The 20660-nt window shown below is 38.0% G+C and overlaps 1 protein-coding gene across 8 annotated transcripts in view; it reads left to right on the top strand.

The window, feature by feature from the left end:
- GPHN (gephyrin) overlaps positions 1-20660 on the top strand; it is a 787688-nt gene that overhangs the window by 756809 nt on the left and 10219 nt on the right. For all 8 annotated transcript variants that reach the window (XM_044664832.1, XM_044664830.1, XM_044664831.1 and 5 more), the window contains 3 exons: positions 2346-2419; positions 7915-7979; positions 16858-16961. In XM_044664832.1, the coding sequence (XP_044520767.1) occupies positions 2346-2419; positions 7915-7979; positions 16858-16961 (243 nt within the window). The remainder of the gene's footprint in view (positions 1-2345; positions 2420-7914; positions 7980-16857; positions 16962-20660) is intronic.

The raw sequence follows: 20660 nt of genomic DNA, 5'->3' as shown, positions 1-20660 counted from the left end.
CTCCTGTGTAAAATGGGGATAATAACAGCACTTACCTCACCAGGTGGTAATGAGGCTCAAATTAAATAACAAATGTAAAGGTGGGGGTAAATTAAAAAGGATTTGCCAAGGTGACTTGCCTAGAAGCTCTCCTTTATGCTGAAAAATTCTCAGATCTCTCTAGTTCTGAACTGTTCTACTATTTTATAAGACTCACAGGACATAAACGAATTCCAAAACCAGTCTGAACCTATTGCTCCCAGTTGAAATGCCTTTTGATTGATGCCTAAACTTTGTTCACAATTCTGATTGACTAATTGGACTAGCTGTGTTTACCTAATGAAAAATCATTAAGGGAGCTTTGAAATCCTTAAAGTTAACTACAGATTTGTGATTTTATTGGCATTGGGAAGACCCAGGAAAGAAAACTTCCCCCTACCAGTGTTGGTTGGCTTTTCGGTGTCCAACTCAAATGGAAATGGAGCCACTAAACCATACATAAGGATCCCTGCAGGGTGCATACTGAACAAATATTATCTGTGTTTTATTACATCTTAATCTGCTTCTAGCAACTCTCCAGATAGACAGCAACACTGTAGGCAGGCTACACGTTTGCTACCTCTAGCCTAGAGCATTGAGGCAATATGATTTTCCCAGGGATCACATGACTAGTTTGTGTCAAAACCCAGGTCTTCCTTGCTCCAAGGCCAATTCTCTCTTCACTGTTGCATTATTGATTGAAACCATCATGATGATCATGAAAATCATGATGATGATGGTTACAATTACCATTTTCATTCTCTTTGAATGCAATTAAAAATAATTTTTGATATATCAAAGTGGCTAAGCCACTTTATAAAAATTAATATATGAATAAATTTCATGAATGAGTAGCAATGTAAATAACACATACAATTTTCTTTTTACATGTATCTATAATACAAAAGAGACAGAATTCACTAGTGGTATTTGGCATGGCAAGAACTGAGTATAAAAATTGGCACTATGAAAGCTTGTGAAATAATGGGATGGAGTGGAAAGAGCACTAAAATATAAGATGAGGATATAACTTCAAATCCTATCTCTGCTATTTATTCCCTGTGTGACTTTGGAGAAGTCACTTTTTCTGGGCCTCATTTCCTCAAGTATAAAATTGTCCCTTCCAGCTTTAAATGATCCTATGAAGAGTGCCTATTACATGGAGGACATCCTGATCTAATTTTACCCATTGCTTTGGTGGACTGCCTTGATTCTCTAGCACAGCAACCCTCAAAGAGCTTTTCCCTCCCACTCTAATAGCCAAGTTAGACATTAGGTAGGATTGGTCTTCCTAGTTTGGAAAGACTATCTCCAGAGACTTGAACTGTTTCCCAGTTCTTGCTCTAATAATTTAAATTGTCAGTCTCCTTTTTTTCTCAGAGAATTAAAAGTACAGGCTCCTGGAATTGCTCTTCTTCACAACACTTAATTAAGACATTAGGACTTGAAGTTAAACCCATCTAGTCACCCTGGACAAATAATTTTAGTTGGTCATACTCATATCTTCTTTAAAAATGCTTTAATTCTTGATCACTGTTAATCATGAGAATAAACCAAAAAATCTGAAAGTTTTAGAAAGAAATTTCTTTGCTCATTTGAGTGGAGGAGGAAAGCCAGAAGGAGGCTACTTCATCCAGTCTCTTTGAGGTTTTTATTATGTAGGGGATTCCAAAGAATACCAGCAAAGGACCACATGTTACACTTAAGCTATTATATACAGAGGAAAGTTCCCAGACAAGCTTCATTGAGATGTATATTAGTGAGCATAAGCATTCAAACTGGGGAACGTAAAACCCTAGCATCTGAGCCAAGGACCTGGTAGGATTTAAGTATTACTTGCAACCATATGACTTTCCCAGGAGCTTCTGAGTTCAGCCTGACCTCTCCCAGTAAGGGTTAGACAATTTCTAGCTACATAAAGCTGGTTCAAACAATAGTAATAAATAAAGTTTTCCATGAAATATTTCCCTACACCATCAATTCTAGAAGGTCTAGAACTCATGAACCAACACTATTTTCCTACTTGGTTTAAGAGCTTAGTCTAGACTTCATGTCCATATCTCATTTTAGGATACTGGCAATCCAGCATAGTATATATGTCCTTATTTCATAGCTAAGTTCAGGCATAAGAGGGGTAGATGATACATAGGTGATATCTATAAAGATACGTTTCTTATTTATGTTACCAAGAAATCAAGTTCAAGAGAATGAAGATAGTCACACTAAACTATAACTTTTATAAGCTAAACCGAAATACATTCATTATTTCTTTTCTTTTTTTATTTTAATAAAGCTTGAAATTATAGCCATTTTTTTCATATTTGCAGGACTATCTCAAGCAGGTGCTGGACATTGATCTTCATGCACAGATCCATTTCGGCAGGGTTTTTATGAAGCCAGGGTATGACATTTTTCTTGTGTCAAATATCTATATATAATATGAGTTTTGACTTACACTTTGCTGGAGACTTTATTGAAAACTATGACTTATTACACTTTAATATTATGGCTCTTTCCTTATAAGATTTTCACAGAACACTTAGTACAAGAATAGTTACTAACTAAAATGGGAATTAGTACACAAATAAGAGTAAGCAGTTTTCTTCCTCAGAGCTATAGGGTAACAAGGGCTTTACCTGAGTTCATTGAAACTTAGTGCCCTGAGAGGACATATCATCCTTCTGCAGAATAAGAACAACTGAGTTTAGCCCCAATTTAGCAAGAATGATTTGGTAAATTAATAAGCTACTATACTTTTACTGCCTCTTGTCCAGAACAGCTATCTCTCCCCATCAGTGTTCTGGGATCTCTCTTCCCTCCATAGGGGCCATGGCTCTCCTTCCCTCAGCTGAATTTGTCTTAAAAGGAGGATTTGAAGGACACTTTTAATTCTACCTCACAGAGGAACATTTTGTAACTCTTATCTCAAGATATGTGTATATATATATATGCATATATATACATATATATATATGTACAAACATATGTATGTATATATGCCTCTGAACTTCCTTATGAAAGACCATTAATTTGTTAGTAGTTAGCACTATTAATAAAACTAAACAACACAACTTTTCTAGACTTCTGCTCACATAGCCTCCAGGTTAATCTCATCAGCTCATATCAACATTACTGATACAACAGTTGATGGGTTTGTTTTTATCAAAAACCTATCCTGTGAAAGGATTTTCTCCTCTTATAAATTCCATACCTATTTTCCTTCTTGTTCTTTTTTTTTCCCCACCCTGCCTTTCCTGCTTCCTAAGGAGAGAAAGAATAATGTATATGTCACATTTTATATAGGCAGACCTTGGATTTTTTTCCTATAAAAAAACATTTTGTTGTTCAGTCATGTATAACTCTTTGTGACCCCATTTGAGGTTTTCTTGGTAAAGATACTAGAGTGGTTTGCCATTTCCTTCTCCAGCTCATTTGACAGATGAGGAAACTGAGGCCAACAATGTTAAGTGACTTGCCCAGAGTCACACAGATAGTAAGTATCTGAGACCTAATTTGAACTCATGAAGATGAGTCTTCTTGACTCCAGACCCAGCACTCTATCCACTGGATGGTTACCTAGCTGCCTCTGAAATAACCACATAGGGAAAGGCTAATGAATGAACTATAACTGAGGGCCTACAACCAGTGGCAAGTCCCTAATAAATACCTTGTACCTGAGTTATTAGAAAAAGCAGGCGAGAAGACATGTCTCCAAATCATAATATACTCTTCCCACACCCCTAGTGACTAGAAAGCTCTTATGTTCTATTCAAGAATGCTTTGATTCAGTCTATCGGAAAGAACTATTGGGATGATTTTAAAAGTATTCCATATACTTCTATGCCACCTTATATCTCAGATATTGGGACATAACATGGCTGTTACCCTGGGAAATCCCAGAAAATGTGGGAGCAAAGTAGGGAGAGAATCAAAAAGAATAAGAATTAAGGTATTCTCTAGTTGCAGGTAAGGCCAAATTGAGGGGTGAAGTACTAATCCTGGTGACTTCCTCCTCTATACAGTGGTCAAAGAAATAAACAACATTGTTATTTTTATACTTAATACCTTTGCCCTTTTTCTCATCACTAGCCAGTATGTAATGCACCATCCATAAACCATGGATTACCTCCTTCCATGATTGTTCTGTATACTTCTAAGAATCTATGAAAATCAATACGGAACTTAGGACAAATCCATCCACTAAAAATCCTTAGTTTCTAGAATTCAGCAAGTTTAATAGATTGCATATAATCTTATAGACAAATGGTTAACCATATTTATAACATGTCCTATAGAAGCTATTAAATTGCTTAAATTTTTTTAAATCTAGCAACTAAGTTATATAAAAAGAACCATAACTAAGATTAATACGGTCAGGGAAAGCATCACAAGCCACAAACTGCCCCTGGAACAAGTGGCACCAAAATAACCTTGGCTGAGTAGTAGGTAAGCACACCCTAGTCCTACTTGAATTTTTTGCTAACTGCTAGAGAGTGTTGTTTCTACCCTATTCTAAATTCAGCACCCCTATACAAAATCCTGGGTGCCCCAGCCTAGTTATCTCTCTGAGCCAGAATAGCATGGTATAGTGAAAAAGAGCTTTGGATATGCAGTCAGAGACCCTCAGTTCACATTCTGATTCTGTTACTTAACTACCTATGTATAATCTTTGATAGGGCAGCTAGATAGTATAGTAGATAGAACCCCAAGCTTCGATTCAGAAAGACTCATCTTCCTGAGTTCAGGTCTGGCCTCAAATGTCCTAGCTTTGTGACCCTGGGGAAATCACTTAACCCTGTCTGCTCAGTTTCCTCATCTGTCAAATGATGGAAAAGAAAATGGCAGACCTTTGCCCAGAAAACCCCAAATGGGGTCACTAAGAGTCAGACTCTTTTAAAACAACTGAACAAAACCTTTGATGAGTCACTTAACATCTTTTCTCTTCTGTGTAAAATAAGAGGACTAAACTAGATGACCTCCAAGATTCAAAATTTATGGTCCTCTAATCCTTCTCATGCATGAGAAATTCAGCATTTCTCTTTGTAACAATAACAACTTGCATCATAGTACTTTAACATTTCCAAAGTTATTTATATACATTTGTCTCATTTGATCCTCACAACAAATCCTATAAGTATCAAATCTATGGCATGACCCATACTCAAAACCAGTTCTGCCTCTTAAGTTCAGTGCTCTTTCCATAATGCCATAGTTTAATTCTAAGCACCTATCCCTACATTCTTAAGCGGCCCAAAAGAGGACTGAGACTTTACTATTACTGAGAATGTGAAAATGGCATTAAGATCTCTCCAAAGCTCCCTCCATAGGTATCATGGCTTATGTTTAGTCAAATTATGAATCTGGAATTTCCCCAGTAGTCAAGCAATGCTAGCTGGAGTTGAGTAATAATGGACCTTTGAGAACAAAGTTCTCTTTGTCTTGCTACATTGACACTCAGACCATTCATTGGATGAGCATAGTTTTAAATCTGGAAGGGGCTTTAAAGACCATTGAGTCCAACATTCTCATTCTACAGATGAGGAAACTGAGGCTAAATGATTTGCCCAGGATCACAGAGCTCATTCAGATCCCGTTTAGTAGGACTTTGTGACTCAAGTTCAGAGCCTTATCTACTACACCACATTGCCTCTCATTCCTACTGAGAAGAATATTTGTTTTAGATAGATATTAACTGTTTTACCACAGCTATTCAAGTTTTTTCTCTAGGTATTGCCAGTTTAATTAATTATACAAAGGACATTCCAAGTGGTTTCTCTGTATTTCTTGTTAACCACAAAAAATGAATTGATAGAGTCTCTTCCCTGTATAAAATGTGCAAACATTTCCTGCCCTCACTCCTAGAGGAGAATTATTGCTCTAATATCTATGATTAAAAATTCTCTTAACCTCCCTGCTATTTAATTTGGCTATTCTTCTTCCTTCATTCTTTGTTAGTCTGGGCCTTTGTGCGTTTCAGATGCTTATCTGTCCTTAATGGTTATTCCTCTTCCCTGGAGTCATAAGTTTGTGACTTCAGTCACTTGCATGCATGCTTGTCCCAGTCTGAAAAGTACCAAGGAAATTGCTATTTAGCCACAGCATTTTTAAGATAAGACACTTGTGTTTATAATCATTCACATTACAAACATTATTTGGTAATAACATTTTTTGTGTAAATAGGATTTTGTTAAAGTGAACTGGTTGCAATCACATTCTTAGCCTTCAGATTCATAAATGACACAAAGCTGAAGCCCAGCCTCCCCAAAACAAATTAGCAATTGAGAAGAAATGATCCCTTGTCCTAAGGAAAGGAGAGTAGGAGGCATTTGGCACAAACATATCATCTAGTTCCCGGATCTTTGTGGGTGGTGTTTTGTTTTGGTGATTGGCTGGGGAATTTAGGTGGCCTCTTTAAGGAGGCTGGAATGTGGAGAGAAGTAAGGAGATTTTTTAAGGGCTATTGCTACTTGATAGAAAGACGAAAAGAAGCATTAAAATTTCTGGTAGAAGTTCTTTCCACCCACCAGAGGCAATTACATTGTTTCATTTTGGAATGAATGTAATGTAGACAGAAGCCAGTTCTCAGTCCTTTTGTGCAGGATTATTTTTGTACAGGATTCTTTATGCTATTTGCTCATCTTAATGTACCAGTTCTAAGGAGTTTGGATATCTCTTTCCCAAGCCCAAGCCCATAGCAGATTAGAAGCAGCCAAACACTGGCCCCAGACTGCAGTAAGAAGTGTCAGCAGATAGCCAGACTCCAAGAAAAGAGGTAGCAAAGCCATAAAAGCAATCACAAGAACTCAAAAAAAAAAAAAAAAAAAAAAAAAACACAAGGATGTGTGGTTATTTGGAGTAGGGGCCACTGCATTGACCCTTGATGACCTCCCAATATTACTACAGAATAGAACAACTGATATATTCATAATGATAACCTTGAGCTACCAGACTGGAGTCCTCTAACCCACCTTGGCACATTCTTTAAAAAAAAAAAAGAAATAAAGAAAAAGAAAAGAAAAGAAAAGCTAAATAATTGTGTGTATTTTCTGAGTAAGAAGCCAGAGCTCATGGTTACATAGTGCTTTGCATTTTGCAAAAAAGATTTCACTCCAATTCACCGAGCATTTATTCAGTACCTCCTATGTTCCAAGCATGTTGCTAGGTCAGTAAGTCGGATATAATACTTAACATTTCTCTGGGAGCTTTCTTTTAAGGTAGGGAATGCCATCCTTAATTTCAAGATGAAGAAATGTGGGCTCAGGGAGATGATGAAGTGAGTCACCCTAACAACAGAATCTTAGAGCTAATAAAGCTCAGACTCAAACCCAAATTCATTTCTTTTCCTGCTATGTTATCTAGCCCCTTAGTATGTGATACCAATCTTAGAAAGATTCCCCCTTATGGACAAAATAAAAAACATGGTGGGAGTTTATGCAGTAAACCCCATGGGTTCTGATTAGCTTAGGTTTTAGTATAATGAAATCTGTCCTTTAATACAAAGCAAGCAAGTCCAGAAAAAGAATTCTCTCCTGCATTGAGAAATGAGCTGGAGGTATATGAGCCCAGGAGAGCAAAGAATAGAGTAACCAGTACAGCAGAGTAAGCTTCAGAATTTATATTTACACATTAGTACCCTAAGCAGACTAAAGGAAGAAAAATAACAAACAAAAAAAGGAGAGAGAGGTTACACCAGAGAAAGATATTTAAAACAAGTCTCCTTAAATTCTTGTTAAATAGTTGGTGTTCAATGGACAACAGAAAAGATCAAGTTAAATAAAATATTTTATACCTAAGTGATCATTTATATGTTATAATGACATAATAGGAGGACTTCATTATTTAATTCAGTTGTGTATTTTATATCTAGTATATAAAAACAACTTAATTTCTCTTCAGCCTGCCAACAACATTTGCAACCTTGGACATTGATGGTGTAAGAAAAATAATCTTTGCACTACCAGGTAAGAAAAACATAATTTCGGTTGCTTTCTCTAAAAAAGGGGCAGAAATCTTATGTGATTTCCCATTTAACAAATCTTGAGTTCCATATCCCTAATGCTCCCTCTTTCTGGCCATTGACTCTTCAGCCCATCATAGAGAGCTAACAGATGATGACTATGAGTTAAATCAGATGACCTGTGGGTTTCCTTCTGGTTCTGAAAGGCTAAATTCTGAAAATTCTGAAATTCCATAATATCATCCCACTTCTATGTCTCCTAAGAGTGAGGATCTGTGGATTCCATAGAGAAGTCTAACACTCCACCAACCTTCAAAAACTGAAATCGTAGCACTTGCTGCCAGGTTTGCAATTATACTGATGCTTCATAAGCTCTTTGCCAGACTCTTTAAGTCAAGTTTCGTTCAGGATTTTCTCCTGGCTGCTCCTGAGCCACAAGATCAGTACCAGTCATGCACGACTATTTAGACACCTGCGGTGACAAGGCCTCATTTCCACGGATACAAAAGTTCATAGGATCATAGATGTAAAAAGTTGGAAGAGATGGATGGCCCAGGGGCTTTCTGGTCCAATTCCTCTCTTTATACAGAGGAGAAAACTGAAACCCAGGGAGGATGAGAAATTTACTGAAGGTCATACAGATCATAAACATCAGAGAGGGAACCTGAATCCAGGTTCTCTCCCCACTGTTAAAATGCTACCTTTTTAACACAGTCTTTCAAAAGAGAAGAAAACCATTCACTTCAAGCAGAACTGACCTTTACAATTAAATCCTTGGAATCCGAGGTATTTATTTTTTATTGTATAATAGTTCTAACAACTAAGCTATTGTTTGTATATAAAAGTAAAGAGTATTTGATATACATAGAATAAATGTATTCTAAAGCATCTAAATCTGAACATGCTTTAGAAAAATTATAAAAAAAAATCTATCATAAAGGACTTAAAACACTATGGGAGGAATTAGGTGTCAGAAAACTAGTTTCTAAACTAAAATAATGAGAATGTGATACATCATGTCCCTTTCATCCCCCAAAATGTGGCTATAATGAAGTGCTATTTAGTTCTGATATTTTTCTTCTCTCATTAATACAAAATTGTGTTCCATAAAGAAATAATTACTTGTCACTTCTTACTTCATTTTGTTTATAAGAAGGTTGATGTCGTTCCTTTTTTATTCAATAAAAAATTTTAAATAGGGGCAGCTGGGTAGCTTAGTGGATTGAGAGCCAGGCCTAGAGACAGGAGGTCCTAGGTTCAAATCCGGCCTCAGACACTTCCCAGCTGTGTGACCCTGGGCAAGTCACTTGACCCCCATTGCCTACCCTTACCAATCTTTCACCTATGGGTCAATACACAGAAGTTAAGGGTTTAAAATAAAAATAAAAAAAAAATTAAAAAAAAAAATTTTAAATACCTGTTATTTGAAAAGTAAGCAGCAGTATGACATAGTCAGTCAGCTAGCATTTATTAAGCACCTATGTGCTAGGCACTATGCTAGCATTGAAAATACAAGGAAAGAGGCAATAAAACAATCCCTGCTCTCAAGCAACTCTCAGTCTTTGGGAAAGCAACATACAAGATAGAGACAGAATAAATTGAGGGGGGGGGGTAATCTCAGAGGGAAGGCAAGAAGATTAAGAAGCACTGGGAAAGATTTCTTGTAGAAAGTAGGACTTTAGATGGGACTAGCAAAAAACCAGGAAAACTATGAGGTGAGGAGGGAGAGAGGGGAAGGGAAGGGAGGCAGGGCTGGGGAGGAAGGATTAATTTGACAGCAGAGTGGAAGATAGGTTGAAATAGGAAGAGGGTCTAGACCAGGTATTGCAGTAGTTCAGGTGTGAAGTGAGGCTCCACACTGGATTGGTGGCAATGTCAGAGGAGAGAAGGGAATGTATATGAGCGATATTTCAAAGGCCAAAATGACCAGACTTGGCCACTGATTGATATAGAGGGTGGGAGTGAGGAGTCAAGACTAAAACCTAGATTGCAAGGCTTAGTGCCTGGGGAAGAACAGTGATACCCTTGAAATTAAAAGGAAAATTTTGGAAAAGAGGAGGGGATTAGGAGCTAAAGACAATGAGTTCAGAATTCATTGTATAGAGGGAGAAGAGAGCCCAGCACCAAGCTTTGGGGTACCCCCTCTGATAGCAGAGGTCATATGGATAAAAATCCAACAAAGGAGATGTGAAGCCAAAAGGAATACAGTTCCTGCCCTCCAGGAGGTTACAGTCTAGCAAAGGGAGACATGTACATATGTTATTATATACAAAACAGAGGCTAGGTGATTTGGGAGGGAAGGAAACAGCGGCCAGGGGAATCAAGAAAGTCTTCATGAAAAGGTGGCACAGGGGTTGGGGGGGACAGAAACAAACAAGACTAAGGACTCTGAGAAGTTGTGGAGGGAATATTTTCTAGGCATGAAAGAGCACTAAAGCAGGAGATGAGTGTCAGGTCAATTTGCATGAATAATAGCATACTGTGATAGAGGGAAGCAATAAAGGAAGGTTGGAACCAAGGTATGAAGAGCTTTGAATGTCAAACAAAAGAATTTAACATTTGTTTCCCTGAGGTAATAAGTAGACACTGGAGTTTATTGAGGCAGGTCAAGGTCAGATTTGTGCTTTAAGAAAATGAAAGCCTGCGGTAGGGCAGTGGTTATGGGAGTAGAAAGAAGAGGTCAGATTGGAGATATAGAAAACAAGATAGGGCACTGACCAATATGTGGGATGAATAAGAGTGTGGGATTGGTATGAATCTAGGAAGACTGAAAGCATGATGATACCTTCAACAAAAATAAAGAGGTTCAGGGGCAGCTGGGTAGCTCAGTGGAGTGAGAGTCAGGCCTAGAGACAGGAGGTCCTAGGTTCAAGCCTGGCCTCAGCCACTTCCCAGCTGTGTGACCCTGGGCAAGTCACTTGACCCCCATTGCCCACCCTTACCAATCTTCCACCTATGAGACAATACACCAAAGTACAAGGGTTTAAAAAAATAAAAATAAAAAAAATAAAGAGGTTCAGAAGAGGGATGGGTTAAGTAATTTATTGAGACAGTTAAGATGTGATCCCTAATGCAACCTCCCATGAGCAGAAAGTCTAATCTGAGGACTCCACATTCTCTTCATTCACAAAAGTGCTTTCTGAGACCCAGATGCCCATCCCAGGACACCTCAGAGATACATTTAGCAGATTTCATTGATCTGCAACCTCTTAATTGATCATAATCACATTAGAGTTAGGGATTATTGACGGTGAGTTGGGAATTGCCTCCCTCAAAATGTATTGCAGCGACCAGAACAGTAGTTTCCTTCCCCTCCTTCTCCCTCCCAAATTATTATGCAGTTTTGCTTTGAGCAGTTTCAGTTCTGGGTGAACAGGTGAGTGGAATGGGGCAGAGGTTGCCAGAGGTGGCCTGTCCAGAGGTCAGTTCTTCTGCTTTCATTTGAAGAGTTTTTTTAGATTTTAGGGAGAAAAGGAAGGGGGTGGACCGTGGAGCACTGAGCTGAGGAACAGGAGTACAGAGAAAAAGAGACAGAGACAGAGAGAACAAGCACTCTACTATGCAGTAAAGTTAACAGGTGTCGAAAGTTACAAGGAGAATTGTCTCAGGTTTCAGGCATCTCCTGGGAGTCTTGGAAACGTATTCCCCATGGATAAGGGGGGACTACTGCATAATAATGTACAATGTACTTTGCCATGACTGTATTTAATGCTGGCAATGCCTTACTGTGGTTGTTTATTCCCATGGTTTTAGCTATCCAGGGTAGGTTTTGGAATGTATGTATCCTATCCCCCATGAATACAGGGCCCTACTGTACTTTCTATACTGTACTGTTTGGAATGTTCTCTGCTCATCCCTAATGAACCAAAAGAGGGCAGCAGAATATCACATCTCAACAGCATCCTCCAAAGCTTTAAGAAGTAAAAATCATATCGCTGCTTTCCTCACTGCCATATAGTTAGAGCCTTTACCAGTTTTTATTATTTTTTAAAAATTATTTTTAAATACTAAAATGGTAATATAATCTCTGTTGAATGAAGTTTTCTGGCCTTTTCAAGAAAAGTTTTCCTCTTATATTTTGAGATAAAAGTATATGGTATATCCTTAGGATGTTATTGAAAGGGAATGAATTCTAGCTGTGTGACCCTGGGCAAGTCATTTAACCCCCATTGCCTGGCCTTTACTACCTTGAAACCAATACTCACTATTGTTTCTAAGATGGAAGGTAAGGATCTTTTTTAAAAAGTTAATAAATTTGATTTTATCTCCTTAATGGCTTTGACATCCATCCCTTCCTCTCTACTCACATCATGTCCATCCTCAGCCTCTTATCACCACCTCTTGTTGGGAATATTTATAATACCTTCCTAATTGAACTGTTCTCCCTTTTATAAATCCATGCCTTACACAAATATCAAATTGATATTCCTAGTTCTGAACATATTACTGTCCTGCTCATGAAGCTTTGTTGGCTCCCTATTGCCTTTAAAATAAAATATAAGCTCCTTTATTAGGCATTTAAAACTCTTCATGACCTACCTCTAGCCTGTCTTTCTAGGCCGATTGCACATTATTCTCTCCTATGCAGCTGCTCCTTTTTATGATACTCCATCTATCTTCCATCCATCTCCTCTTCACTTCTACCACTTGGAACCACTAGTTCCCTCCAAGATTCAGCTCAAGGGCCATCTCTCCAGCCAACATCACTTGGGTTGATTTGGCCCATAGCCTGGATTTACTTATTAATCAACGTGTTGTATTCTCCCCCATCCATAGAATGTAAATGGACAGCGTCACTTAGGGATTTGTGTTTCTTAGCAACCTGCCTCATAGTAGGCCCTTAATAAATGCTCATTGATTAATGAGTGTAGTACCGACGTGATCCACAGTGGGGATCTTCACAATGGGAAGATGAAATACTAGGCTAAGAAGCAATCAAATCAATCACTCAACTCTCAACCGCATGTAAGTGATTACTAAGTCTCGGGAATGCAAAGAAAGGTAAAAAGTCTCTGAGCTCAGCCTTCTAATGAGGGAAACAAGCTCTATGTACATGTAAAAAAATCCCAAGTAGATGAAAAGACTCTTAACAGATTACAATTCATTCGAAATCTAAAACAAACATCCCTAATTACCTAGGCTAATTAAAAGCCACAAATTGCTACACTGGTCTTCTTTTTAGGAAAGATCAGAATTTTATCAGCAATAGAAAATGATGACAAGTGAAAATTTGGCCAATTTATTTGATGTGATTAAGCACCTATTAAAATAATAATTCAAATTGGCATTTATTAGTCAACTGATTCAAGCTTGTTAATGTCTGTAAAGCACTTTGCAAACCTTAAAACATTATGTAAATGTAAATTTTATTATTCAATGCAATGTGCAATGCTAGGTAATGACAATACTCAGATGAAAAATAAAATAGTCCATGGCCTTAAGGAGCTTACGTTGATATAAATTTACTGTACTGAAAGAGTGAATATCATCATTGCGAAAAAGAAGGATAGCTAAAAGATTATGAAAGATTAAGAAAGAAGACCTTACTTTCATTGAGGGAGGGTGGGAAAGACGGAGAAGGAAATTCTTGACCATCTCTAAAGGAAGAGAAGGATTTCAGCAGGCAGAGATGTGGAAGCACTGTGTTCTAAGCATTATAGGTACAACCTACAGAAATTTAAGGGCAAGAGAGAAAAAAATAAGGTCAAGGAACAAGTTAAAAGTCTAGTTTGGCTAGAATATGGTATTCATGAAAGGGAATAATATAAAATAGGGGGATGGCACTAAGAAGAAGGGAACAAGGGTTTATTAAACACTAATGCTAGGCATGGGGCAGCTAGGTGGCAAAGTAGTTAGTGTTGGGCCTGGAGCTGAGTTCAGATCTGGCCTCAGATACTTACTAGCTGTGTGTCTCTGAGCAAGTCATTTAACTCTGCATGCATTGTCTCCTCATCTATAAAATGAGCTGGAGAAGGAAATGGCAAATCACTTCAGTATTTTTGCCCAAAAAAAACCCATTTGGGGTCACAAAGAATCCGAAATGACTAAAACAACTCAACAACAAAAGATGTTATTATTCCCATTTTACATATGAGGAAACTGAGATTGAAAGAGGTTAAATGGGAAGGACAAAGAATAAACATTTATAAAGTACCTTCTGTGTTCCAGGCACTGTGCAAACATTATTTCATTTGATCCACCCAACAACCCTGCAACATAGCTGTGTGTATTTAACCCCATTTTACAATTGAGGAAACGGAGACAAACAGAGGTTGACTTGCCCAGATTTGCACAGCTTATTTATGTACTTACTACAAGGTTGGACCTGAACCCAGTTCTTCCAGACTCAAAGCCAGTCACTCTATCCTCTCTATTCATCTAGGTGGTAAATAAGTATGCTTATTATAAGGTAAAATCATAGGTTGTAGCCAGATTATGGAGGAACTTGAATGCTGGACCAAGGAACTTTTTTTTCTTTAACCAATTGATATACCAGTAAAAGTTTTTGAAAAGACATTATATGGCTAGATCTCTGCCTTAGGAAAATTATTTGTCATCTTTGTGATAGATGGATTAAAAAAGGAGAAATAGTAGTCAGGGAGATCATTTTAGGAGGCCAGTCTCATAGTCTAAGAGAGAAGTATGGAAGTTTTAAATAAAGGTAGTGACCCTGTGGAAGGAAAGAAGATCTAAGACATATTTCTAGGGTAAAACAGACAATTTGCAACTAATGGGTTGTGAGAGGCAAGGAAACTAAAGATCCAAAGATGACTCCAGGGTATCAGGTATGCTCGACCAGAAGGACTGTGATGCTACAAACAGAAACAAGGAAGTCAATAGAGAGAGCAGGGTTGGCTGAGGGATAAAAGGATAATCAGTTCGGTTTTGTATGTATTAACTTCTCTGTCTCCAGTCCCTCCCCTCTCCAATCTATCCTTCACACATTTGACAGAATAATAGTCCTAATGCACATGTTTTCTCAAAAACCTTCAGTGCCTTCCAAATGCCAATGAGATAAAGTATTAAATCCTTAACCTATCATTTTAGGCCCTCTGCAATTTATCTCCATCCAGCCTTTCCACCATTTTTCACATACACTCTAAATTCCAACCAAAACTGAGCTAGCTATTAGCTGTATTTCTCAATCTTGACCCCTCATTTCACTCTTCCCATCAATTCATTTGGAATTTTCCTCATGTGCACTATGTATTCCCTTCATCTCTATTAAAATTCTCTTTTTTTTTTCCAGGCTCTATTCACAGCCCAGCCTTCTCCAATCTCTTCCCACCCTTGACTCAGCCCAAAGTGTTCTCTCTCCCTCCTCAAATTTTTGCATAACACCTGATTATGATTAAATTCCTCCTTTGCTCCTACCACATTATTTATTATATTACACTTCTTATATCCCACCAATAGACTGTAAACTGGGGTCTGGATTGTATTTTTTTATTTTTTTAAACCCTTACCTTCTGCCTTGAATTGATTCTAAGGCAGAAAAGCAATAAGGGCTAAACAATCAGGATTAAGTGATTTTCCCAGGGTAAGGAAATATCTAAAGCTAAATTTGAACCCAGGACCTCCTGGTTCCAGACCAGATTCTCTATACACTGAGCCACCTCACTGCCCCTGTGCTTGTTTTTTGTTTTTATCTCAGGTGCCCAACACAGTGCCTTTCACGTTGTAATCACTTAATAAATGTTTATTGAATTGAATTGAGCTTTAGGTATGGGTATATGGGTAGGGAGATGTCCAGCAGGTAGTTTTTTTATAGAGCTTTGCAGGTTTCAGATCTCTTTCCTTAAACAACCAAATGAGAAAGAGCTAAAAAAAAAAATGAAATTATCTCCTACCAATCATATTTGGTTGTGTGAAAGAAAGAAAAATGAACAGAATCATAGAATCAAATCATTTTTGACCTTGAAGGAACCTTAGAACTCATTCAGCCCAAATCTCATTTTGTAGATGTAAACTGAGGCACGGGACAAGTGGTTTGACCAGGCTCACATAGCTTATTAGTAGCAGAGTAAAACTAGAATGCCATTCTTTTGACTCTTAAGAATGGTTCTCCTTCCCCTGCACCATACTGCCTTCCTTCTTAGAGGAAAACCTCCTTGAATAATTACATTTTTGTTCCTCGACTCCTTTTCCCAATTTTAAGTGAATGTATTTATATATCATTAAGTACTTCATTCTTTAGTTATTTTATAGTGTTGTAGGCTATCTTACTTGTTGGTGACATAAGGGATATTTAATCAAGGAAATGTAATGATCAGGAAAGGAAATTGTTTGGTTATGTGGTAAGAGTGAGAAATAACAGAAATATAACCCAGATCACTGATTGGTACTTGTAAAATATATAAAGACCCAAGGGAAGGCTTCCATAATGTTGGGAGGAGTCCCCAGAATTATCCAGAATGAAAAAGCAGAAATAGGATGCAGTGTGCACAAATGGAATGAATGCCTACATGAGTGAGGTCATAAATGATGTCAAACTAGTAAAGAAGTTGTATGAACATTCAGAACTACTGTCAAGCATCTTCTTAAAACAGTATGTCTTTCATGGGTAGTCCCAAAGAATTGTATACATGGTATAGCATTTTTATACAATCACTCTTCTATTATGATCCTTTAAAATATTTTTTATTAGGATCCCTTTTTAAGTTGAAATGCTTCAGAAGAAGTAAGGAATAAAGATGAGTCACTTTAGGTACCTAACTCCTGTTGAACTTAAGCACTTCATAGTTTTCAAAGTTTTTAACTAAAACAGCCCCAACAGGAGGTTTTGTACATACAAACTAATTGAAAAACTAGCAATGAGGACATTAATTCAAAAACATTTCTTTGTTTATCTAACTGGTTGGTTTTTTTTGTTTGTTTTTCAGGAAACCCTGTGTCAGCTGTGGTCACCTGCAATCTCTTTGTTGTCCCAGCACTGAGGAAGATGCAGGGGATCCTGGATCCTCGGCCAACAATTATCAAAGCCAGGGTAATGTTCTCTAGATGTAGCAAACAAAAAATAACTAAACGCTAAGGATCCACTTTTTCAACTGTCTATAATTACCTGGAGCTTTTGCCGACAAGGGGGAAAAATGTAAATTTGAAGAAGGCCAGTCTCCTCTGTTCTTTCACATTCTCTCTGAAGTCATTCTTGGCTGCAGAAGAGAATAATCTTCACATAATTGAAAGCCTAAAAAGAACATCTGAGAAATAAAAATTAAGAATGGATATCAAGGAGGCATACTATACCAGCAAAAAATATCCAGTGCCTGGCAGGCACTACTCTGACCTCAAACTGACATAGGTTTTGAGGTCTAAATGCCTAGTATGTAGCCATCAATATGTGCTTTCCCACCTACCTCAAACTTATTTCAGTTATTCTACTGTGAGTAAGGCATGCTGCAAAGTACTAGGGATACAGAGATGAATAAGCCTTAGTTTCTGCTATCAATGAGCTACCAAACAACAGATAAAAAATGTACGAGAAAAGACTGATGATAGATAAGAAAAGATGACCATAAAGGATTTTAAAGTAGGAACACTGACACTAGGAAAAATACTCAAAGTTATTTGAAATAAGTTTAATTTTCCCTTTCCTTTAAATACCAAAGGAATATGAAAAAAATTTGATTATGTCTATACATTTTCCTTACACTTTTTTTTTTGGAAGGAAGCTCAAAGAGTACCTAATCCAACCCATACATAAGCAGGAGTCCTGTCTAAAATATTCTTGAAAATGGTTATCTGGTCTCTGCTGGACCATATCCACTAATGGAGAAATCCCTTTAATTTTTTGTGCTTTATTGTGTTTTTATTTATTTGGTTAAATATTCCCACATTACATGCACTCAGTAATGTGTTTGATATGTTTGCTGCAGAACAGCATTAACAGAAAAGTCTACCTATTCCCTTATCATAACAAGGATGACCTTGATAGATGTGTAGATTGTGCTCATAAACATGTTATATAGATGGGGAAGTTGGGATACATTTCTGAAATCTGCCATCTTTTTTTCTTGGTGATGATAAAAAAAAAAGTCTAAGACTTTTTTTCATGTGTTTGGTATCTCCCCCTTCTTCAAATAACAAGAGTTGGTGCATTGGAAAATACTCAGACCCAGGGTTCATAACCAACCACTGGCTAGCTGGCGAGTCTCTGCCTCCAATATAGCCAAGTATTATATGAACATCTAAATGTTATGTAATATCAAGAAAGAAAAAAAATTGTTTAGGATTCCATAATATATTAGCCAGAACTAACAAGATGAAATTTAAGAATTCTCTGGCTTTGGAAATCCTATAAAATTAAAAAGTGAAGGGTAGACTAGTGTGTGGAAAGAACTTTTTCTCCTTTAAGCCAGATTTACCATCTCAGTACATTCCCACATTCAGTGTAGAGATCCAACAAGGAGTTCAATAAATATGTACTAAAATTGTACTAAATTTAAGAAATAAGAAAGCCCTGTTGGTGACAAGAGAATACTAATCAGAATTCTCTGGCACTAGCAAAGCCCAAAGAATCCTTTTGTGCTTTGCCTATGTTAATACCTAAAATCTCTCTTTTTTGAGACTGACATTTGTAGCTGTATTCCATTAGACAAAGCTGCCTGGATGGGCTCTTTAAATCACACTGATGTTCTATACGTTGTTTCCATAATGCTTCCAATTTCCTGTCCACTAATGGGAATGCAAAACTTGGTCCAAGAATCCATCAAATCCCCATCTCCCATAGAGCCATATCACTCTGTCTGCTAGCAGGCCTCATCAGCTTGGACATTTGCATCTTAAACACTGTCCCATACTCTGTTTAAGAAGCACTTTTAACTACTGCAGTCACCCCAACTGCAAAGTCATAGTCTCAGCATCCAGTTATTTGACTTTGCTTTAAAAAGTGTGAATCCTCTAACCTCAGCTTTCTAAATGAGCAGAATGCCAAGAATTAACAAAAGCCAGTGGAACGCAGGCATTCGATTGCAGCTGGGCTTCTTTCTCCTTTCTCAGCTCTCCCTGACCTGCATTGTGGGAAGGCTGTGTGCAGTGTCCAGGCACAGGCCTCTGCCTCCAGCCACAGGGGCCTAAGAGGAGCTACGCTTTTTATTTTTTGAGACCAGGTTTTGTTAGAAAGTCAACCATTCAGTGCTACAGCATTTTACATTCACTTTGCCTGTTTGGTTGGGGTTAGGATCAAAGAAGCATTTTCCTCCTTCCTCAAAGATCTTTCATTCTTTAAGGAAAAATCACTTTTTAATTATAAGTGTATGCAAGATACACCTTAGGTCAAGTTAGATGCTGGGCAGGGACTGAACTATAATTCCATTAATATAGGAACTCTACTTTCTACCCAAGCATGAGAGCCGCCTCCTTTACAATTCTAACCTTAGAGACTTGCCTGAAGGAGAGGACAGTGAAGTGTCCTGCCCCGGGGCCCAGAGCCTGGAAGGTATCAGAGTTAGCCTTGAACCCCGCTCTTCCTAGCTCTGAGGCCAGCTTTCTATCCCCTGGCCTGTGATGTAGGGGCTGGCTATACATATAAAGGATTAAAACAAGTTAAGGAGAGAGAGGGCCTAGGAAGGGCCTCACAGACGAGTAGGTTCTTAAGGGGAGCTCTGAAGGGAACTTAAAGGTGATTAGGTGAGGCTGAAGTAAGGAGGGAGTGGATCGCCTGCCTGGGGGAAGGCATGGAGATAGGAAGGTAAGTTTTCTTTGTAAAAAGGAATTGGGCCTGCCACTCCCTGCTAGAATCTCTTTCCTTATTTTAATTCCAGAGTACTCAGGGCTCTGCACTCTATAAACATTGAACAAAATACTTTCTAACTGATGTAAGCAGGGAAGTAGAACATTTCAATAAAATGAATATGCAATCTGAGCCTTGAACTTTCACACAAACTCATGATCATAAATTCAGTGTCATAATAGTATGTGAGAAGTCCAGCCTTTATTGAGGTCTTACTAGAGGTACAAGGCAATAATACTGTCAAATAATTCTATTAAATGCAGCATAGGGGCACCTACGTAGCACAGGGGATAGAGAGCCAGGCCTGGAGTCAGGACCACCTGGGTTCAAATCTGGCCTCAGATATTATGGTATTTCCTATCCATGTGATCCTGGGCAAGTCCCTTACCCCTGATTGCCCTGCCCTTGCTGCTCTTCTGTCTAAGAATTGACACTAAGGCAGAAAGTAAGGGTTTGGTTTTTTCTTTTTATTGTGATGTAGGTTTTTTTCCTAAAAGGAGAAATTTTGATAGGCAGACGTGCCATATAGTCAAGTGAAATAAGGGAATACTAAGGTGGTTTTGGAAAATGGAAATGTTCCTGGAGAGCAAAAACATTTGAAAAAAGAATATGTTTCAGGGTTTCCTCATTAAGTCTGAGGCAGATGCTTCAGAGGGACTACTGTGGAAGGACTGGCAGTAAAGACAATGTTGTCATTGTTGCTGGCTTTATTGGAAACACCACAAGAGGTAGAACAGTAAATCTCTTCTGCGGTCACTGTCTGCCAAACCTGAGAAGGCTTTTATTCCCAATGTAGATAGTCAAATGACAGGCTTCTAGACTGGAAAGGACCTTTGAAATTAGCTAGTCCAACACCCCCCACCCCCATTTCTGAGACAGATCCAGAGCAGAGAAGGGGCCTTTCCAAGTCGTACAGAGGCAAATCCAGTACTCAAAGCAAGTTTTTCTGATAGA

Source organism: Gracilinanus agilis, chromosome 2 (genome assembly GCF_016433145.1).
Source record: "Gracilinanus agilis isolate LMUSP501 chromosome 2, AgileGrace, whole genome shotgun sequence".
Lineage (NCBI taxonomy): Eukaryota > Metazoa > Chordata > Mammalia > Didelphimorphia > Didelphidae > Gracilinanus > Gracilinanus agilis.
This window is presented reverse-complemented; position numbering and strand designations above follow the sequence as displayed.